Genomic DNA, 23,643 nt, shown 5'->3' with positions numbered 1-23,643 from the left:
GATCAGTACAGATGTTTTTGTTTTTTTTTCTTGTCTCCCAAAACAACCAATAAAGGTTTCACAGACACTGGATACATGCGTAAATAATCGTACGTGGAACGCAAAAATATTTTCATAGTAAGCATATCATCAGATGTAATATAATTCAGAAAAGTTCAGCAAAGATTATAGATTATGTATGAAGGAGCATTGGATGGCCACAGTGAAAAGAAAAATTTAATAAAATTACAGAAGAGATGCTATGTCATAAGAATAGTCGTAATATTATGAGAAGAAAATTGTAATATGAGCAATAAAGTTGCAGTATTACAAGAAAATATATGACTCGTATGTTAAGACCATTACTTCAAGATTAACTTTTCTCATAACATTGTGAATGCATTCCAATATTAAAATTTATTTTGTTAAAAAAAATCATTCTTGCAGCTACCAGATTATGTCTTTGTTCTTTTGAAATTAATGTTTTCTTTTCCGTGTGACCCAGATTTGCCGCTATAATGTTATTTTTTTAAATGAAATAAATTATAAAGATATATATGTATGCTGTATATACAAATTATAAACAGTCATAATATTTACATTTAATTAAGAAACCAAATAATTTGTCATGCATGACGTGTTTGGGAGAGTTACCGACAAGCTAATCGGAGGCACAAACACATGATCATGAGGGTCATTAGCTACAGTGTATGGTTGTGCTAGAAAAGCACACAAAATGGAAGGGGGAGGTCTCAAAAATAGGGAAATGTGAATGAGTATTCTTCTGTTTTTGATTCAAATGCTAGAAGTTGGTACATTTTAATCATGTGAAAAGAGTCAGTACCTTTGCACAGTGGACGAGAGTAGAAAAATGTAATTGGCACAAATGTTTTTGCTGCAAAATTCTGCTCCTCTCCATCCTGAGATGAACTTTTATCAGTAGCCATTTGTTTAAACTAATTTGAGACAGACTTTGCCTCCAGTCGCAGGGTGTCAGCCACACCCGAAAATAAATTGTTTAAGAAAGCAATCTTTTTTTCTTTTTTTTTTGCAACTGAACTCATCCCGCTGATGGCGGTCTGTTGATCAGAATTAAAAATGGAAGACGACAAGCCAGTGTTCAACAGGGATTTGAGGAAAACAATCTCAGTGCCACTTTGCAATGTTTATTTTGTGTCAACATCACCAGCTTGAGAAAAGAGGCCAAGCATCCGGGGTGATGCAAAAAAATTGGTGTATGAGCAAAGAGCACGAATGGATCCCTCCTTGTGGAACACTACGGTCTGCGAGGCAGTCGCTTTGGACAAGACCTGAAGTTGCTGCTGATTGGACTGAAATGTTGCTGCCATTGAGGCCGGTTTGATGTTTTTCACGTGCACGCTGCCTCACAAGTTCTCTCCGGGCTGGTACTGAGGCTCAGTGGAGGTGAAATAATCCTCTAGGAAGCCCTGCAGGTACTCAAAAGTGGGTCTCTCCTCGGGCTCTTTCCTCCAGCATGTCAGCATCAGGTCGTGCATAGATTCTGGGCACTCTGCTGGACACGGCATCCTGTAACCACGCTCCACCTGGTCCAGAACCTCCCGGTTCACCATACCTGGAAGAGGGCGAGGTAAATTTTGGCACCTTTTCGAACACATGACAGGAGAGAAATCTTTTGCTGGCTCAGTCTGCTCTTTCAATTGCTTTAAGTTGTGTTGGGCTTTTTTTTCCAACATAACTCAGTGGTACCACTGTTAAGACGAGCAAATTGGAAAACCACGACCTAAATAAAGATGTCTTGCCTGGATATGGGACTCTTCCTTTGGTGGCCAGTTCGGTCAGCAGGATCCCGAATGACCAAACGTCAGATTTAATGGTGAAGCGACCGTAGTGAGCCGCCTCGGGAGCCGTCCACTTGATGGGGAACTTGGCTCCTGCGCAACAAGTTCACACAGCCATAGCTCACATGAATAAATGAATGCCAGTATCCCCAATGTGGAGATTCAAGATGGAGGTCGAATCCTTGCTGACCTTGTCTGGCTGTGTATTCGTTATCCTCGATGAGGCGAGCCAGGCCAAAATCAGCCACTTTACAAACCAGGTTATCTCCCACTAGGATGTTGGCAGCTCTCAGGTCTCTGTGCACGTAGTTCATCCTCTCCACATAAGCCATCCCGGAAGCAATCTGACCAAGAAGAAGAACCAGATACCAACTCAGAACAGTCTTCCTACAAATGTACGGTTGTAGATGACCACATTGTATCTCGTCATGCATTCTCTAATTGTGTACGATTTGTTATCCGTCACTTGGCACATGACCATTACATTGTCTGTCCTTTGAATGATGTTGCAAAAATGACCTAAAAAGGCAAATGACAACTATTTGTGGCTGACATACACTTACATTCATTTACACAATAAAACTGACAAAGGACAGACAAAAAAGGATACGGCTAAATTATTTCCACTGACCTGTGATGCCATGTCAACTAGCTGAGGGAGTCGGAGCATCTTGCCCATTTCACCTTTGAGGAAATCCAGTAAACTACCTGTAGACAGGTACACGGAAAGTGACATAGCATTACAACACTGGTTAAGGTTCCTTTGTCATATACAAGTTAGCATTTTGGCAACAGTCATTCAAAATGTTGAATCTGAAGAATAAAATGTTTCTACAAGACAAGCCCAAACCTCAATAAATCTTATATAAATGTCAGTTACAGACAAGGCTGGAGGCCCATTGCTTTTTTTTTTGTCTTTTTGCAGGAACTAAACAGAAAACTAACTGTGTTATTGTGAAGCATGACGAGACATTGCATAACGAATCAACCAACATCCATGCGAACCTTTTCCCATGTATTCGGTGACGATGTAGATGGGCTCCTCTGACACCACGGCGTAAAGCTGGACTAGCTTCTCGTGCCTCAGTTTCTTCATGACCTGGGCCTCCTGCAGGAAGGCCTCCGGGGACATAGTGCCAGGTTTCAGAGTCTTGATTGCCACTCGGGTTGTACCGTTCCATGTTCCTGATAGAGGACAAGTTCAAGCAGCCAACTCGTAAAAAGAAATAGGACTGTGACCACCGTGTCAAGTCATTCATTACGTTACCAGATTTTTTTCATAGTCTTTGGTTCTATGATAAAATCGGGCTGGATGAAAAGCCATGCTTACCCATCCAAACCTCTCCAAAGCAGCCCTGTCCAAGCTTGAGGTCTAGACGAAGAGACTCTCTGGGGATCTCCCAGGCATCTTTGGATAAGCCCTGAGTTTGAGGCTTCAGCACTGGGCAAATGTCTGTCAGACTGTGGCAAAGCCCATCAGCGTGCTCTGGAGACACAAGAGACAACAAACAGTGTCAGTAATGGCACACTGGTAAATACGCAGGCATCACAGGAAGTGACACCAGAATGTCATTAAAATTGATAATGAAGATGGGTTGAACGTTTTCACCATATCTTCCAATGTAATATTAAAAGTCATGAGGATTCAATAATGCTAATTGACTTACTGCGATAGTGATTGACAAGCTGCTGCAGAGTGCTAAACTGCGTGCGGGATGTGATGTAAAAGCCGCCACTGTCCAACTTCCTGATCTTGTAGTGTTTCACATTCAGCCCCTTGGTGTTGTCGTAGTCCAGCACAGATAAACAATAGGCACCTATGCAGAGAAACACGGCACGACAAATATCAAGACTAATAACATTTACAAACACCTCCGCTCGTTTGAGTAAAAACAGCTAAATGAAGCAACGTGATGCTGTTGCACCATGTGATACTATGTGACAGGCAGTCATAAAGTATTAAAGCTTTTTCTTGTCAGCCATTTTGGAAATTACATCACTGGTTGCTGCTGTTGCGGCTTTTTTATGTGCGCTTTGAACTTCAGAAATTATTGTAGATGTGGTATGGGAGGCATTGGCAAAGCTAGGGGAGGGGGGCACTGGCCTCCCCTCCTGAATTATCAGGTGCCAGTACATATAATTAACGTTGGGAATTTTCAGATTTTTATGGGAATTTTCTTCAACATTTCCACATATCCCCCGGAACATATAGGAATCTTCATCGGCGTTTTTTTGAAGATTTTTCTTTTTAAGGTTTGTGAGAAAAAAAAGGCTTTGTTTTGCGGAAACCCTGGGATATTCTTCGGTACCCCCCAAAGAAATAATCCTAGAGAGAGATAGAGACCAATAGAAAGACAAATAGAAAGAAATTGAGAGAGCCATAGTGTGGGTCCACTGTGAATATCACATGCAATGCGGTGTTTATACCACTAGAGGGCAATCTCAATCAAGTGAAATGTCTGATGACAGTCCACCCCCCCTAGCCCCTGGTAATGCCCCCCACCTTCTTCACATGTATAAAGTGGGCGATAATGGCCCGTGGTTAAACAGGACTCATCTCCACACTGACCTAATTCTGTCTGGCTTACCCAGCCAGCCAGCCAGGACCTCCACATTGCTCCTTCTCACAGTCATTTTTCCCCTCTGACTTCCCTAAACCGTCCCTGTTTCTCATTTGAAGCAGGGCCTAATCACCAGAAATAGGACACACACATACATAAACAGCTGAACCCGAAGGGAGAATGCGGCCTATCGGAAGCATCTTTTTCAACATGCCCTACAGGCATCTCATCGGACCTTATCCCATCTGCCCAAGTTAGGCCCGCACAGCTGAGGGGGAAAAAAAGCTTTATCACGCTTCTTGTTCAAACATGTCTGGAGAGACGTTTCATGGAATTCAAGCGGATCCGTATAAACTTGAAAAGATCAAAAATAAAGCGGCTATACGTATAAAGAGCTACAACAATTCAATGGTTGGTGTTTTGTTTTTGTCCTTACAATTTGAAATTATGGTTTAAATTCTAATTAATCTAACCATTTCCTTATAATGCATGTTCTCAATAAATTTGCAGTGTGAGCGCAGCCCCCTGATGCTCGGTTGGCCAATGTAAGTATTATACTCACTGTAGCTTTGCATTAACATGGTGACCAGTTTAGAGCTGCCAAAATGGGAACGGCTTGTTTAAAGACACATTTGGAGAAATAGGCAGCCCCCCCCTCCCCACAAAAAATACTGGTTGGCTGAATTCACACTTCAATGCAGTTTGGATATAAAAGCAATTACAAACATTTTCTGGACCTGCTGTCAACAAAAAAAAATGTTATGGGAGAGGTGTCACTTTACTTCCTGACCACCGCTGAGAAAGGCATGAAATCCTATCCAATTCTTGACTGTTGGCCAATACATGTGTGAAGCGGGTTCACTCCTACACTACAGTGTCACGTTTTAAATTACCCACGAGGTGTACATTTTTGGGTGGTAGGCAAACTATGACAGGCATCAAGGCACACAGCGTTTAGCTCACCACTTCCTGAAAATTGCAATCTGTACTAGTGTTGATATTAAAGCTATTAAGTTTCAAACACAATCTATAAATGTCTGTACAGTTAAGCATCCTAACAGACTGTGTTTGACCTTAGCTTCTACTGTATTAAAGGTTTACCGTAATTTCCGGACTATAAGTCGCGTTTTTTTTCATAGTTTGGGTGGGGGGGCGACTTATACTCAGGAGCGACTTATATATGTTTTTTTTCACAAATCTTTACTTGATCATTAAGACATCACTTATAAGTATAGTTGACCACTTCCCATGTTATTTTTAGTATAGTTGATCACTTCACATGCTTTTATATCTTTATCTTGAACATATTCAAAACATAAAAAATAGAGAAAACATCAAATAAACTAATTAACACTTTAAAGCACCATATCCAAGTCCACTGTCTGCTGTACAGTGCCGTGAAAAAGTTTGTGAACCCTTAGGATTTTACAATATATTTGCACTTTTTTTAAAGAAATGACGGTGACAAGTTTACAAAAGTGTTACAGGATATTGACACAAGGCTAGTTAGCATTGACACAAATCTGCAAAACCCTGTTTTAACAGGAAGCATAAGAAAATAGCAAAAAAATCAAAACACAGGTGTGAATAAGTTTGTGAACCTTTCCACCTATAGAAGTTAAAACTGACTGTGTGACATGTCTTTCAATACTAGATGACTTCGGGTAATTTCATGTGACTTGACAGACCTTAAAGCCACACTTGTTGTATACTCACCTGAATGTACTTGTCATTTAGTAGAGCTATACCTGCGTGGACACAAACATTACAAATCTAGCAATGGGAAGATCTAAAGAGCTGTCTCCAGACCACAGAGGAGCAATAATTGCAGCTCACAAATCTGGAAAAAGTTACAAAACCATAGCCAAAGATCTGCAGCTACATGTTTCAACTGTAAGACAAGTGATTTACAAGTACCAAGAACATGGAGTAACTACTTCACTTCGAAGATCTGGTCGTCCAAGGAAGATAACAGGCAGAGCAGAAAGAGAGATGGTGAGAGAAGTCACTGATAACCCCAGACTTACCTCTAGAGACCTTCAGAAATCTCTCTCAAGCAAAGGAATTGAAGTTCATGACAGCACCATCAGAAAAAGACTGGCTCAGAATAACCTTCATGGAAGGGTAGCAAGGAAGAAGCCATTACTATCAAAAAAGAATATTGCAGCTCGGTTAAAATTTGCTCAAGAGCACATAGGAAAGCCTCAAGAATTTTGGAACAACATTTTATGGACTGATGAATCTAAAATAGAACTTTTTGGCCAAAATCAAAACAGATTTGTTTGGAGACGACCAAACACAGCTTATCAACAAAAGCACCTCATCCCTACTGTAAAACATGGAGGAGGACGAGTACTCGTATGGGGCTGCTTTGCAGCAGCAGGACCAGGGCAACTTACCATCATAGAAGGAATCATGAATTCCGAGGTTTACCAAAATATTCTGGAAGAAAACGTTAAACCGTCTGTAAAGAAGCTCAAGTTAGGAAGAAACTGGATGCTGCAACAGGACAATGATCCAAAGCATGCAAGTAAATCAACATCGGAATGGCTCAAAAAGAAAAAATTCAATGTTCTGGAGTGGCCCAGTCAAAGTCCAGACTTAAATCCGATAGAAATGTTGTGGTCGGACCTGAAAAAAGCAGTGCACCAAAGAAAACCATCAAACCTTGGACAACTGAAGCAGTTCTGCAGGGAGGAGTGGCCCAAAATCTCCCCAGCTCGATGTGAGAGACTCGTCAGTACTTACAAGAAAAGATTGCAAGAAGTCATTGCTGCTAAAGGAGGTGCAACAAGCTATTAACTCTGACTGTTGGCAAGGGTTCACAAACTTATTCACAACTGCGTTTTCATTATTTTGTTATTCTTGTGTGTTTATAGTTAAAATATAGTCCTATTAATTTGTATTCAGCCATAATGGCAATGTGTCACCATTCTGTAACACTATTGTGAACTTGTCTCCGTTATTTCTTTAAAAAAATGCAAATATATTGTAAAATCCTAAGGGTTCACAAACTTTTTCACGGCACTGTATGTACACTTGCTCCATTTTTGGTCCTCTTATATTTATTATTATTATTTATTATTATTTGTTTATTTATCATTTATTCAACACTCTTATTTATTCATTGTTTGTTGTCCTTCATGTAATAGTTGTCCTTAATCACTCTATATGTTACGTCAGGCCCGTTCTCAGCTCTTTGTTTGTGTTTGTCACGTTAGCATACCTATCGTTTAGCCTGTTGTTGCTATCGTTTAGCCTGTTGTTGCTCGTTCATGACTGTTTTTGGTGTGGGATTTTGTCGAATAAATTGCCCCCAAAATGCGACTTATACTCCGGAGCGACTTATATATGTTTTTTTTCACTTTTTGGGGCATTTTATGGCTGGTGCGACTTATACTCCGGAGCGACTTATAGTCCGGAAAATACGGTAGTTTGTACTGTGAGTTACATTCCTCCAGTTCCAATTGCACATATTGCAAACTCACCTTTGGTGGTTTCGCTTTCTCTCACCAGGAATGTTCCTCTTCTATTCTCCAAACTGAGCAGCAGTCTCTCCGAGTCACGGCGGGTTATCTTGCCAAAATACCACCTGGTTTGGTCGAAGAGGGAAAAAACAAAAAGCACAGGAAGAGAGTTGGTTGGTGAAGGCCGAGTGAGTTGGTGTTAAAGATAAGAAGAAGGCAACATGCATGCACACACAATGCCATCACAAGAGCCGCTTACCTGGACTCTGCAGTCAGTGAGAGATGACTGCAGAAGAAGGAAGGCAAAAGGTGAGACAAGGAGACGTTTAAGAAGGTTAGTTAAGCACATCAACACAGATCATTCCCTCTTGGTGAGAACGAAAGGAGGAAGGAAACATATTGTACAGACAAATGAATGGGGACACATCCCACAGATAGAAAGTAAAAGTTAAAGAAAAAGTTATTCTCTTTTTGAAAGTGCTGCATTAGTAGGTGGCGTCTCGGTACCTTATTATTGGAGTTGCAAAAAGAAATAGTTTGACATGCATGTATGGAGGATGTGATGACTCAATCATAGATTACAAAAAAAATTCTTAGGTTCGTGTTCTGAGCTTGTCATAATTTACTAATTTGTTTGACTTTCGATGATGTGACTCCAGTCTTGTGGTCCAAGTCCAAGAACCATCCTTCATAATAAGCAAAGCTAGTCAGTAGCCAGGCTTGTCAACGTTTTTCCATTTAGTAAATTATTAACAAAGATGCCTTAGTGCTAATGAGAACCAGGTTGACATGCAGGAAATAGAAAAGTGAAGCTAAAACCAAGAGAAAAATGCTATACTCTTCTGCTTGGATGGAGTCGGACGGAGCAACGTAATTGCTGGGAATATAGCCGCTCTCTCCGGTGGCCAGGGAGCGTGCCAGCCACCAGTCACCCTCTCTGAAATGACAACACAAGTGACATGAGGTACAAAAGCACACACAACTTGGACAGTGGGAATATTTGGGATGGTCAAATGGAATTTATTGCGCACTAGCAGGGATGGGCATGGTAAACACAGTAGATCTTTGATCAGTATTCTGTCAGTGTGGAAATGTATCAATCTACTATTTCTTTTGAATCAACAGGTTTATGTTGCCGGGTCACAACATGCAGAAGCAATTGAGGTGTATTGTACTGGAATACCAATAAGCAATTTTCTAGACATAGTTCTAAAAATAGTTGAAGGAAAACAATATGCTTTTAAACATTGTTTCCGTAATGGCTAATGCACAGCTTGAAATATTTGTTACGCTTCGACCATGTTGGGGAAGCCTCGGCATGGTGCAGGTTGGCACGAGGTAGCCCTCAAGGACCAAATGAATACCTCGCAGGACTATTCTAAAAATAACTCACCAGTGAGACACTCTAAATTTTTTCCAGTTGCTAATTTAAAAAAAAAAATAAAGAGTGCTACAATCGAATGAGCTACATCTAACTAGTCTATCAAGTCATGCTTCCATCAGTGTAAAATTGAAAACCACAATATTAAAAAAAATAAAATAAAAAAAAAAGCTAGCATACTTTAAATATCAATCTTGTGAGCATGACCTAATCATAGCATTTGTGGAACTAATTTATGGAACGACAATGGGAAGATTATTTACTCCAAAATAATTAGAATAATAAATTTGTCATTTTAGAGGTGTTTATTAAAGTCATAGCCCAAGAAGCAGCTAGTTACAAAACGTTTTTAACAATGACTTTTACTGAGTTTCTGAACCAATTTTTTTAAACCCTGTATAGCTATAAAAAGATGACTTCAGTTAAGATTTTTTTTTTATTATACACATTGAGACGTCATTTCATTCGAAAACGTTTTCATTAAATCACTTAATGATGTGTTGTCCTCATTTCCATGACAGGTGGTCTAATGCATTAGTTAAACAATGAACATAAAAATCATTGAAAAAAATTTATGGAAATTTTTCTAAATGCCCATCCCTAATTTGTACACAATAGCGAACGTGGGTATAACAATGGGACAGGATTGCGTGTGTACGCTTATCATTATTAGGGAGCAGCCTCTGAAGCTTTGCAGCACTGCAATAAAAAATCAAAAGTGCTGAAAAGTCTCAGACAAACGTGAGACGAGGGGCGGGGCCAGTGTGGCTTGGACAAATTTATAATGCAAACGTTGAGTAATGCAAGCAAACACGTCAGCAGGCAGCACATTCAGGATGCTTTCACAGAGAAAGTTGTCAATCGGGGACGAGGGAGTGAAACAGCGCTAATATACACAAATTGTATTCCTTGTTGACTTGATCCCATTCACTGGTTAAAAGTGGAACTTTGACGTCTATAGCTGTCAATGGCAGTGAATGAGTTAAAAATGAGGTGGAAATTCACTGAGTGCAATTTGCAATCGTTGAATTGGCATGGTATATTGTTCAGTTTGTTTGGTCTGCACTTGGGTTTGGGAAAAATGTACTTGAGTTTAATTAATCCAGAATAAATGGCACTTGTGTGAAAGCACCCTTGAATATAATTCCATTGCAGCTTCACAAACCTGCAGTTCACTTTCCTCCTAGGAAAATGTGATGGATGAAGAAGAGAAATGATGACAAAGGGGTTTGAGGGCGGAAAGAGAAGCGACAGTTATAAGCAGCGGCAGAAAAGTATAGCAGCAAATATGCTAAAACCTTCAATCGGATATTGATAAATCTTGTCATGCTTCACGGGCCACACACTCTCAATGTGACAACCTCCTAGGTCACCAAATACAACAATACTCTGAGGACGAGAATGAGGATCTTTAGAACTCTTGGTTAATTATTATACTTGACCAGTTACGGATCCAGGTTTTTTTTCTCAAGGGAAACAGATGTAGCAATAATTCACCATTGTACTTAGCGCTGCCACCTTTTAGGTCAACAGATAGATAGTGGCTAAGCAGCACAAGGTTCATTAAACATCTATTGATTCATGAAGCGACCCCACCCCCATTAAAATCAGCCAGAACCCCCCTAACCTATTTTGACCACATCAGGAAGCTTCCCAGCAAAAGTGAAATCATCAGAAGTTATGTTAAAATAACCTGAAATATTTTCTTGGGAATCAACTTTGTGATGGTTTCAGTCACATATTATTTTACGAAGCCCTCTGAGATGTAACCCCTCCCCCCCCCCCCCCCCCCCCCCCCAAAAAAAAAAAACCACATTGGCAAAAATGTGACAATATCAATATTCCTTACGTGTTGTTGACTATCTGGAGACGTTCTCCCTTTCTGAATGATAGATCGGTAGCTGTTCGAGACTCGTAGTCATACAATGCCACAAAAGTCGTGACACCCCCTGTGTGGAGAGAAAACTTTTGTGACGGCAGTTCCTGAGGATGTGCAATTAACATTGTCAGCATACCTCACAATAATTCACTTCAGCGAGCAGCCATGAATTAACTTGCATGTTTTGCTATTACTTTGGCTTTGTGATGTATGTTTCAAAAGGAGAGGCCATACTTCTCAAAATTACGATAATGTTAAGTTTTTTCCATATGAACGTTTGAATGTAATTATTTCCTATGAGTTTCAAGATCGATCAAGAACAAACTAATCGACGGCAAAAGAATGAGACTGCAGTTTTGTGCAAAGGTGTCTCACCTGATAGTGTGTTTCTATTCGAAGAGGAGTTGAGGCTACTGTTGTCCACGCCACCGAACAAGGCCAGTTCGGCCTTATTATTCATGGGGTGGTTGCCACCGAGGCCGCCGTCCACAGTCCGACTGGGAGTTAAGGACTGCTGGATGGAGTTCAGGTGGTGGCCACCAAGCCCTCCCCCGGAGCTGAGGTTGGCATCAAGACTGATGGTGCGTGGAGCTGCCTCCTTGGGTTTACTTTTGGATCCCCCCATTGTGAGGACTAGAGGGCATTGAAGGACAGGAGATGGAGGGGAAATGAGGTGATGATTGTAGCCACTATACAATACAATTATAATGAGTTGTCTCCATCAAAGTTTCTCATCCGGACCCATATTTTTAAGTGGTGACCCATTTTAGCAGAAGTACATTTAATTTTCAATTGTCTTTGACATAGAAATAGATGTGCAAATTACAATATAGAACATACAATTATTAAGCATGAGGAAGAACAAGATTACCTCATGTGTCGAAATAATTAAATCAATTTATCAGATGCCAAAACTAAAATTTCCAGACAATTTTCCAAACACTTGGTATCACATGAGCACATTTTCTATACCCTGGGTCATACTTTCTGCTTTGTCATATCATCTACAAAAATTAGAAAACAATAGTATCAATTCAAAGACAAAATCTAATTAATAAACCAACCCATTCAAGACTTACCCACTTATGGCTTGTTGACAAAGTATTGATTTAACCTGAGCAACACTAGCCAAGTTGTGTCAAATATCTCCCAAAATAAATGCGCTCACTCCTTTCAAATAACTACAACCATTTAGGTGCACCATAACTCTACTGTAGTCTTTGTGTTTACAGCTTGACTTTTTTTAAAGTATACATTTCTTCAAACACGCAGTTGGTACGCGAGTGTATCGTGTTTCTGAACAAGTGACATCCCCAATAGACGACATTTTACACTTGCAGGTCTCTGTGAACATTCTGTACGGAAAAACGCAAATACCTGCTGTTTTTTTACACTTTGACGAGTGTAAACGTAACCTAAGAGATGTGATAATGAGCAGAACCTACAATCTCAGAAAAAGAAAGAACCTTGTCACTGAGCTGCATAAAGACAACACTAACAAAAACCTGTTTGCCATAAAAGACAAAAGTCTTCAATTGACACTTGAGTATGTTCCAAAACAAAGTTCCAGAGAGGGGCTGAGGACATAGGACATTGGCTACATACCAAACATCAGCTGCTACTCCTCACATTTGACACACGTGTGCACATGCAATTCCCCAACTCAAATGATCCGTCCATTTTTTCTACTGCTTATTGTATACTGCTTCTGACACGGAAGCCAGAGTGAACCGTTACACAAGCAGTGAGTCAATTGAAATAATCGATTATATTATTTACAAGACTGCAGGGGAAACAATAATAACCACAATACCACTCAGTACAACAAAGACCTTCACCAAGGCCAACTTATTAGGTTGATCACAAATTGAATTACATGCGTTCCAGTATAAGCTTCTGTTTTTCAATTTGTGGGCTGAAATAACAACAACACTGAATTATGTTGCCCTAAAGTCAGTTTCATTTATTGGAGTGAAGGTCGACAGATAACGCTGGCTAATAAATGCAGAACTTGAAAGGTTAATATGAAGAACAGACAGCGGAGCAACGGTCCGTTTTGGATCAGTGCATCTTTTTTCTTCCCATTATGCTTTATATAGCCCTCGTGACGGGGCTGTAATCACAGCTTAGTGTGGGAATATGATTACACTAAGCCAAAGCAGCGCTATGGTTGACGGATATAACCACAGGGGGTCTGCTATGAAAAGCTAATTTTCAGAGAAGGCTGATTTGGGAGCTATAGTGACAAGTTGGCAGGGGTCAGAGTGCCCACAGGGAGCACCAAGATGCTCAGCCTGCCGAGCACTCCGTGCATCGTTTTCATTTCATTGCCATGTCTGCCTCACTCAAGAGGAGCTTGTACTCCAGGACCAGAAGTCGGAGTCGTGCAAACATGCATGTTTTTGGAATGTGGAAGGAATCTGCAGTATCTGAAGAAAACCCACGTAAGCATTAAGGCTGACATGTTCACCAAGACTACGTCACACTAACCCGCTAACATTTTCAAGTGAAGCAATTTTAACAATAAAACACTTGCCTTGCTTAGAAAAAGTTTTCTGGGAATATGTCATTACAATTTCTATTATTTTCTATAGGAAAAACTCCAAATTCACAGACTGCATTAGGGACCAGTGGGAATATGACTACAGTCTTTTAATCATATTCCATTTCCAACAAAGCCATTTCAGTTGACTGCAGAAGACACACACAAATCCTATCGCTTGAGGGTTTCCTGGCTTTGAAGAGCATGCAGGAACAGGAAATAAATGGAGACAAGCAATATTGCGTTTGGACAGAACGGAAGCATTTGTGTTAGCGTCTGTAAGCTAATAACGTTAGCCTCATTTAGGGCTAATAGATTCTACAACAGAAGGAGGCTGGGCTGCATAAAAATCCCTGTGGCAAGGCGGGGGCGTGTGCTTGCTTGCTTGCTTGGGGAGGGGTTTGCTTAATTATGCATACGGATTGGCAAAGAGCTTCAAATCCTTGGAGTCTTCAGGGACTTTGGTTGAATACCAAAAGCAGTCTTTCAGTCATGCTGCTGGGGCTCTTCCCGTACAAATGCTTTACTTAACCTGGGACTGAAAAAAAATAATGTTACTTCTTCTGTCATTAGAATAGGAGCAGTGTTGTGATCCTGATCGGTTGAAAATTCACAGCCCTTATCATCAGTTCATATTTGTCTGATCTTAGTGATGAAGACGACATGGCTCTTCTTCAATTTTTCTTTTCATCTCATTCGTTTCATCTATCAGGACGTTAAAATTGGTCAAACTTGCTTCAGATGTTTTTTTATTTTGTATGCAGACTTGATGAGAAGATGTTCCCCGCTGTGAGGATGAAACAAAGTCAAGTCAGACTGACAGATGGTGAAACTCGTGAAGAGGCGAGTTCAGGCTTGTGCGCTGAGACCAAAACCACAACAGTATTCTTCATTTCTACCAGCGTTGTGGGTACCCTGAACATTGACTGTGACAGTTAAATCACTGAAGCCCAAATTAACCAAAACAAGCATCAACTATTTTTTTTTTTTTATTGAAGACTGAAACAAAACATTTTTAATTTTGATTATTGATTAATTTAAAGCCTTTTGTATTTGGTGGCTTTGGTTTTGGTTGGGTTTTGTTGTGCAGTATGTAGTTTTCAGCACATACTGATTAACTGTAAAGCAATATAAAAATAAATGATTTACTCAAAAACCTGTTATTCTTTTTAGGGTACTGCCTAAAGTTACACGTTTATGTGAAAATAAACACTAGTATATTTTTTAGTACATTTCCTCACCTATTATTTTGTACTATTAACCTAGCAGAAATAATCCAAATTAAAATGTCAGTCGATGCTCATTTGATAAGAACTGGGCTCATAACAAAAAGAAATGGCAAAAAAAAAAAAACAGAAGCGCAGAGATGCAGCCGTTATGGAAGTCCCATTCTTGCTTTGAGTTGAACAAACAAATGAGCTTCCTCTAATGGTTAAATGAAGCGGCAGGTGAGGTGAAGATAACACTTTGGTTTCAACGCATTTATTTACATAAGGGCACAAAGACTGTCCGAAGTGAAACCAACAGACCAGTTTGTCAGCTTGTTCCTGTGGTCAAAATGCAAACTGACGCGTTTACGTTAGCCTTTGAATTGTTGCTTCCAGGGCAGACGCATCTGGTCCTTTTTAGCATTTCTCTGTGGCAGTGCTCTGCAAACGGCTGGCCGAGTCATGGGGGTTCACAGATTACAACGTCTGTGGCTTATGATCGTTATGTCGACCCACTTGTATGCATTCCTTCATTTTTAATACCCTCCGTCATGTAATTACAACACTACCAGGTCATTCCTGGGTCAGCACCAGCAATTTGCCACATGATCCAAACGCTCTTGTTTACATCCTGATCATCACCATCTTTTTCCTTAGTGTACTGGCTAAACCCCGTGACAGCGTTCCGTCGGGGCCTGCAAACAAACACTACTATCTTTGCAATGACAAGACTGGATAGACCAGTTTGATCGCTGCGAGAACTCTCGATCCTGTTTCAGCTAATAATGAACGCACCCTAGCATTGGTCGAAGTTAAATGTCAGCATGTTCGCTTATTCTCCTCCTTGAACTCAGCTATGTTTGCACAACTAACATTGATAGTACACCCAACAGCTTTCGCTATCGCCTGTGCCGCCAACTGAGGTGAAGTAGTGTGTGTCAAGTGATCTTTTTGGTACACAGCCTCTTCAAGCGGGTTGTGCATTCACTACTTTAACATACTTTTGAAAATGAGAGCAATTGGGTTGGTCTGACTGAAAATGGGTATATAGTTAGAATTCAATTGCTCCTTCCTCACTACACAGTGCTGTCTCAGTGACTACTTGTTTTGCCACAACTCATTTACAAAATTAGTAGTGAGTAAATACAAAAACCAAACTAGACAGAAGGCATCACTTGAAACTAGTGATCCAGAATCCAGATAAGATAAGGCACAGCAACAGACAAAGCTAACGTTAGCATAAGTATTGTATTGTGTATCCAAACGCACCAACGATTTGGGAACAGGGATTTTGGGTGCGAGTCCAAACGTTACTTTTATTGGTCTTGGTTACCGTAAAATAAATGCGACTAATACTCTGAAGCATAGGTGTCAAACTCAAGGCCCGGGGGCCAGATGCGGGCCACCACATCATTTTATGTGGCCCGCAAAGACAAATTTTGCAACGACTTTAAGTCATTATTGCAATTACAAATTGTCTTCACTTTTTAAAGAGAGCTATTGCTAGCAATTTTTTATTACCGTTCTTTTTAAACTATTTAAACAGTTTTTACTAGTCTCTGATTTCAAAACTAGTTACTCATCAGTTTGTTGTGTAGCCTATATTGTATGTATATAGAAGACATTGACAGTCATAATGCCCCCCCGAGGGAAACGATGACTACAATGCGGCCCGTGACAAAAATGAGTTTGACATCCCTGCTCTGGAGTGAGTCATGAATGTTTTTATCTTCTTCACAAAGCATTTTTTGACTGGTACGACGAGGCAGGCTGTAATTTGTTCACGACTTTCCAGTTCAATTTAGTTCATTAGTGCATATCATTCAGGATGTGGCGGATTTGAACGTGCTCCACAATGTTTGACTACAAACTCGATGATAAGAAGCTGGTGCAACACAAACAACAGGTAGTATGCATGTTAAGTCAAGCTTTGAGCTAAATCCAGCTGTGTTACCAGTTTCCCTTTCTTGTTTATATATTTTGAAAAAATGCTAAACTGTTTTGAGACTTCACATGGTTGAGCAAAGCAGCTGAAAAGAGCCATAGCGTCATCTAAGGTAGTGGGAGCAGACGCACTTCGGCCAATAAGCCAATCGTACAATGGGACAATACGCACAAATAAATGCCAACAGTGCTAAAGCGCTAGCTTGACTCTTAAAAGACTCCTAATACACACCCCGACTGGAGGATTTTGCTGAGTCCTGAGCATGAGTCCCAACCACAAAGCCAACAGTGCCACCCCACCGTCATGGACTGATACCGGCTTGGGCCGGAGGTAAAGTCAATATTTACAGCTCCAAGCACAAATGAACATCCCTGCAGTTGCCATGGACGCAATTCCTAGCATTCCGCAAATCGACACGCAGCACCGATGAATGATGCCAACTCATGTAACGAGGAATGAATTTCTGGAAAGTGAACGAAGGTGAGACCACCTGCACAAATTACATTCAGTGTGATGCCTTCATCAATCGCCAGAGCACAAACATTCCTGAGTCACATTCCAGCCTTTCAGGAGCCGGCAGTGTTTGGGCTTCCACTATAGGATCATGGTCATGTGGGTGGATTTTTTTTGTTCCAAGTGAACTATGTTCAAACCACCTTTTGTTTGCCAAACGTCACCACTAAGCTGACCTTCAAATCATATGACATCGTTGGGCTGGTGGCAGCAGCAGCAGCTGTCTTAAAGCTTACTGAAGAATTCTATGTCCACTTCCAAACAACAAACACTGCTGGCACCAACTGCAAATTCATGGATTTAACCCACCCCCGCACATCCCACGCTTCTTAATCCAAGTATGACATACATTAAATTATTTTGGATTTCAGGCTCAGAACATATCCAGGCCATTTTAGAAAATGTTATTTTTTGCTTTTGCAAGGGGGAGCAGTGAAATGCTATTTAAATGTATGCTTTTTGCAAGCGGTATTATTAGGTGTAATTTCATTTTGGAGAGATGCCTTCATGACTTCAGCCCAGGTACACGCTATACGTGTGGTGGGAGGGGGTCCAAACATTCTGGATCAACCCAAACTGCAAACATGTTCAGATATGTGAGCCAGGTGTGCATGTGCTGTGACATTCCCCAGTATGGTGCAGCAGCGACATGAAGCACAGTCATCATTCAGGAATGCCGAGGCGAGTTTAAACTTAACGCCTGCTCGTACGGCCCAGGGCAGGAATGCACAGAAAGCAGGTATGGTGTCTGTCAGCTCACCGTGTGTGGAGAGCCATGCAGGTAGCCGTTTATGATGCAATCGCTTCGCAGAGGCACCAAGGAAAGTTTGAAGTCTGATCTGTTCATCATTAACATGTGTGATGCAGTACAGACGTTGGAGCCACTGTTAATTATTTGTGTTATTTGTCCATATGTGTATTAAAAGAATGGACGCTTCCTTTACATGCTAAAAACAAATTCCTGAATTTGGCATGACACAAATTTCTACTAAAACTGATTTTGCATTATTTTTCTCCCGATGCTATTTAGTGTTAAAAAAAAGAAAGCCGACGTTTGTTGTCTTCAGTGACTTCAGTTTTCACCACTCATATATACATTTCCCAGGTACCAGACCAGAATTGAATATTGCTCAGTTTTACAAAATGCAGGCAAAAACACAAGGTTGAGCCTCTTGCCTTACAATATTATGCAAATGCAACCAGTTCTGTTTACAAAAAATCATTTGGAGAAAAACTGAGGGATAAAATTGTGTCAAGATTTCTCAAAAACAAGTTGTGACCTGTCATTCCCAGCTACAATTTGGACGGAGAAGGGGATTCAATTATTATTTTTCTGTCGACGTTATCCTTCTTCATTTCCATACGGGATTTCACCTTATCGCGTTCTAAACGGTTCCTTTGTTTTAGCAAGTCTGCATTTCAATATTCAAACCAGCAGACAGAATGAGATTTGAAGTATGGTGGAGTTTACAGAAAAGCAATTTAAGTTTTATCTAAGTTTAGAAATGTTCTGTTCTACACAACAGCACTCCATATGCGCAAAAAAATTGAGTACCAACGGTCAGCATAGACTACATAACACTGCACGGGTGAAGGCGGATGCACAGCCTCATGCATGAACATGTCATCATCCTGACCTAGCTTGTCCAGCTGCGCTGCCACAAAGCGACACAGAGGCATCTTTCTTCATGCTAAACACGCCTTTTCCTGTCACGAAGCCACACAGAGCGATGGGAACCAAGGTGATAGCTTTGCCACAGAGGGTGGATTGAGTGGAGATGAGTGGCCTCTGTCACTCTGGCTCATTCCCAACGCTGCGGGACAGGAAGTGGCCATGGATGCTGGGATGGACACAAGTCCTCCACTGTTTGTCTCCATCAAACATCTATCAGATAGTCCATTCAAATTGATGCCAGAGCTACTGACTTGACTGTGGTTTGGGATCGCCCATCTTCTTTGTGGTGTGACATTCAGGTAGTGAGAAAGAGAAACGCAACCTTTGCAATCAAGCCTGAAGTTGACTTGAGTTGCAGAATAAGTGTTCCCCCATAGTCCATACAAGAATTGATACATCAATTCATCATACAATTCCTAATCGCCAAACAAGCCTATTGAAAGCTTTTATGGAAATCAAGCGGGCCTGTAAATGGCAGGAGTAATCATGTGAATACAAGAAAAACGCCAAGAAGCAACATCTATATAAACAACAAAAGTAGGCCACCAACACATCAACAGAAGCAAGTTTGAGTGGATGGGAGAGGTGTGAACAGGTGCTGTTGGTGACCCCATGACCGGCAGGTAATTAGCACCAAAACTGGGACAGAACGTTACAGAAAAAAATAAGAAGCTCCCCATTAGTGAGACAGCGAGATCGACGTATTAGGCACTGGGGAAAAAAACAATATTGTGTTTTGAGCTGTTTGGAGTTGGTCTGCCTTCTCTCCTCCAACAAACAAGCTTCCTCTAGTTTAGAACATCAGAACATTTACAATATATCCTCCAAACTCAGAGCCAATTAATCGTCATTTGATTGAAAGGAAAGTGGGACATTGGCAGAATCAAATGTTGATCTCAGCAAGCCGCCGGCTACAGTGTGCTCACTTCAGAACCGTTAAATCCACAGGGGAAACAACAGCAAAGTAGTCTCGCTTTAAACTGACCTTGACTTGAACATATTGCACGTTTCCCGTTTTACGTCTGCTTCTTTTCATTTGAACATACTTCGCCATTGCGATTACATTTTGATCAGGCTTTTTCTACTTAAAAGATTTTATTCTTACCAGTGGGGTATCAGTATCATGTAATGATATTCAAAGCACACGGTTTGATGTCACAGTACGATAATTGTTGCAATACTGATATAAGCCTCTTGTACAAGAGTGAAACATTTCTCTGATTGCAATCTTACATTAGTCTATCATCACTGGTAAATATTGTATGTTTTTATATTGCTTATTTTAATAGTCATTTGTAAGACTGCCATGAATTGTTTCAGTTTAGATGATCAGATAAATTTCACACACACACTTATTTATTTATTTAGGTATTTATTTATTTATTCATTCATTCATTAACATGCTTAACCAATCACTGAGTGCATTATGAACTACGACTAATGAACGCTTCCCTCAAATTGTTTACTATTTAATTGTTGAGCCCGTTCAAGGAACTCTAGTTGTTAACCAAAACAGCAGCCCTAACCCTAACCCTAACCCTAACAGCAGCTGTCCATGTCCAGTGTGGTTGATGGTTTTGTTACGTAAATATAGTCCTGACGATGGTGTGCAATATGACATCGTCCAACATTAGAACAAGTCTCTGCCTGGCCAACCCTAAATGATTTCGTTTCCGCCTCTCTGAGTAGGCGCACAAAGGCAATTTTGAAAGTGGAAGTGACTCGTCCTGTAGCTGCAGGGCCCGGATGGCTGCGGAAACAAGTGGCACATTGATGCCAGCCAGGCCCAGCGTATCACTTCGACGGGCAGGCCGAGCCGCGAGGAGTCGGAACAAAAGGCTCCAGTCCAAAGCCATGCTGCCAATTAGCAGGAATTTCAGCCCCGAGAACCCCTTCCCACCGATCTCCTTTCGAGGCTTTTCGCTGCATGCCATTCATCGGATTCCAAGGAGCATTAGGAAAGACTGACATATGTGAATGGTGAAGAATCTCACAGTACATTGAGAAACGCTCAATGCAACATTTGGGGACATGCTGTTTTCCTGTTGCCAAAAATCCCTAATTCTGTCAGAAAATACAAAAATAACTACCAACATAATCTGTGGGGATTAGTCTAATGCACTACTGAAACGCAGATGGACGCGTGCTTGCATGATGACTAAAAATGTATTGATGCTTCTCTGATATGTGTCACAGAAAAAAGAAAAAAAAAGGTCACATTTCCGAGAGGATTACCGAGGGAAGAACAAGTCCGACTTTTCAGGGCGGGTCAACTTCAGAAAGATTTTCAACTGCATTGGACGTTCCGAAGTCACTAAACCAGGTTGGCTCATTGAGGACGTGCAAGCCAACTGTCGGGACCGCCCTTCCACAAATTACAGGGCGCACCATTGCACCAACGAGGTCTGGGCAAAACTCTTTGTTTTCCATTAACGCCACATTAGAGGCAATACTTTAACCATGGAGTCACGCTTCATGGAAGAGACTAATCGTGGCCGCATGACAACTCCGTACGAACGGTTTAGGAAAGGAAAAACGTGCTAGGAATGATTTGAAGCAGCCTCTCCCAAACTTCTAGGCATGAAAGTGTCTAAAAAAGAAAGTGCACCGAGGAAAGAAAATAGAAAGTCTTGAGTTTGAATGGGAACATATGTTAAGTGTTTGTCTGTGGGATTTAGTTTTGTCCATTTGCGATGTCAGAGGTCAACGCATTGGCCGAACTGAAAAGGGAAGTTTTGTTGTTTCACATCAAACTCAAGCAAGTATGCTTTTGGGGACTTTGTTTTATGAACTGGGAACAGAAAAGCGGCCCCCAACGCTAGTTGTTCAGTTTTGGGAACCCCCCCACTCCCATACAAACATGCATGTACAGTAAATAAAAACTAACCTAATATAGGATAAAACTGCTGCTTTAATTTGAGTCTGCTTATGTCACTTAAATTTGTTCTTTTATATCGGCTTTGAACATGTTCCTTCTTTTGGATAAAGCCTAACCAAAAAGCCACACACAAAAAAAACAAAGGTGTTAATGCAAATACGTCATTTGCTCCTTGAATCTCACAAGTGAAGAGTGTAGTTTTGCAGTTATGTTATAATTTCAGTAAATAACTGGACTAAAACATACTAGCCCATTAGAATAAATAAATACAATACCACTGTCACATGGAAAACCAGTAAGTCCGGCGATGATTGAGCGTGCCAACCAAGTGATGCGCGATGACGTATTCGTTACGTAACACCGAAACGTCGTAACTCAACCGAGTACCCCCTGCGCGGGGATGGTGGAAATCAATCCAGTGTGTGGTATATGAGAAATAATACGCATCCCGTTTGGTATATTATAGTCCATATAAGATCTAAACAGGTTGTTAAGTGTAGCAAATTGTTTTCGTAGTTATTTTTTATTTGACGCAGTGACTAGCCAGTTAAAAGACAAGCGCAAGTTTACTCACCCAACCCACTCGTGGAGGTATGCAGTGGTCTCTCCTGGTTCCGGTCACGTCTTCAAGTCAAAACATTAACGTACACGTAGGAAAACGGGTGAAATAGAGACCCCAAAACGCCCTACCTCCTCAAATTTGGCTTTTTTTTAAAGAAGGGCTGAGTGGAGGGTGGGCGAACAATAACAGCCACACTCCGTCTGTGCCACGATTGAAAGTCGAAAAGGGGACGCCGGTGATCCGAGGTCATACCGCGGGGAAGCTCCCAATTGGCGCAAACATGTTGACGCGGCAAAAAAATAATTAGCACGTCCCCCACAAAATGTTGCTTTAATGCATAGACATGCGACCGTATCAGCCCAAGAAGTGTTAGTTCCGTTCAAAACACCGGGATGTGTCAGAGGCATAGGCAGGGGGAGAGGGGGCGTGGCCTTAGCAGACTGGCGAGCATTGATTGGTTGACCCTCTCATACATAAATTAACCCCTGATAGCGTTTGACGATGGTCTGCGGAGATCCTGCAGGCCAAATTACGATAATGGCGATAAAATCAAATACAATTTGAAACATTTTGAATGCTTTTCGTTGTTTAATATATTAATTTCATTGGACAAAATATTTTTAAATGTCCAATACTATTATATATATTACCCTACATTTGGTTAAAATGAAAATAAAGATTTAAAAATATCTTACATTTACTCATTAATTGATCTACAACTGTGTTTACTTTTATTAGTACATACTGTATTGTACATAATATAATCTTGTACAGCACTGCCATCTTCTGTTCAGTGGCATTATATCTACAGCCCTTAGATCTGTTGTTGAGCTCAGTAGTGTCAGAAATGGGTATTTATAGATTTGACACAGGCATCAATTCTAAGGCTTCCATTGTCATGACTATGCCGTATATAGGCGTCAAGTTTCATTTGTTTTAGTTCCTACGTTCCCTGAAACGTAGTTCCAAGCCTTCCAGTTCAGCTGTCACTCGTGACTCCACGCCCCCACACCAGATTCGGGTCAAAAGTATCCAACTCGCAAAGAAGATTTGAACCTGAAAAAAAAGAGGCGAATCTGAAAAAACAAGAGTTGAACCTGAAAAAGGGAATCCGAAAATATAAAACATGCAACTGAAAAAAAGAAGACCTCAGATCTTGAAAAATAAATTGAGGTGAAACCTGAAACTCAATAGTTTATCCATAAAAAAATGACCAAGGGGAAGCAAAACTTC

At 40.8% G+C, this 23,643-nt stretch overlaps 1 protein-coding gene and 1 long non-coding RNA gene across 3 annotated transcripts; one reads left to right on the top strand and one right to left on the bottom strand.

The window, feature by feature from the left end:
• Positions 1–1,123: 1,123 nt before the first annotated feature.
• Positions 1,124–22,807, bottom strand: src (v-src avian sarcoma (Schmidt-Ruppin A-2) viral oncogene homolog). Of its 2 annotated transcripts, XM_049754467.2 has the most exons (13): positions 22,423–22,807; positions 11,463–11,720; positions 11,058–11,157; positions 10,374–10,391; positions 8,666–8,764; positions 7,849–7,952; positions 3,467–3,616; positions 3,130–3,285; positions 2,805–2,984; positions 2,431–2,507; positions 1,990–2,143; positions 1,761–1,892; positions 1,124–1,573 (listed from the first exon to the last, which is right to left on the bottom strand). In XM_049754467.2, exons 2-13 carry the CDS (start codon positions 11,710–11,712, stop codon positions 1,365–1,367), a joined length of 1,629 nt encoding a protein of 542 aa, XP_049610424.1. In that variant the 5' UTR covers positions 11,713–11,720; positions 22,423–22,807; the 3' UTR covers positions 1,124–1,364. The 2 variants fall into 2 exon arrangements, with proteins under 2 accessions (XP_049610424.1, XP_049610426.1); XM_049754469.2 differs by lacking the exon at positions 10,374–10,391.
• Positions 13,236–14,987, top strand: LOC137840102 (uncharacterized). The gene is made up of 2 exons (XR_011086543.1): positions 13,236–13,531; positions 14,394–14,987. It is a non-coding gene; the product is annotated as an uncharacterized lncRNA (long non-coding RNA).
• Positions 22,808–23,643: the final 836 nt, after the last annotated feature.

The sequence above is a fragment of the Syngnathus scovelli genome, chromosome 2 (assembly GCF_024217435.2).
Source record: "Syngnathus scovelli strain Florida chromosome 2, RoL_Ssco_1.2, whole genome shotgun sequence".
NCBI lineage: Eukaryota > Metazoa > Chordata > Actinopteri > Syngnathiformes > Syngnathidae > Syngnathus > Syngnathus scovelli.
The sequence above is the reverse complement of the archived record's forward strand: the minus strand, read 5'-3'. Positions and strand labels throughout refer to the sequence as shown.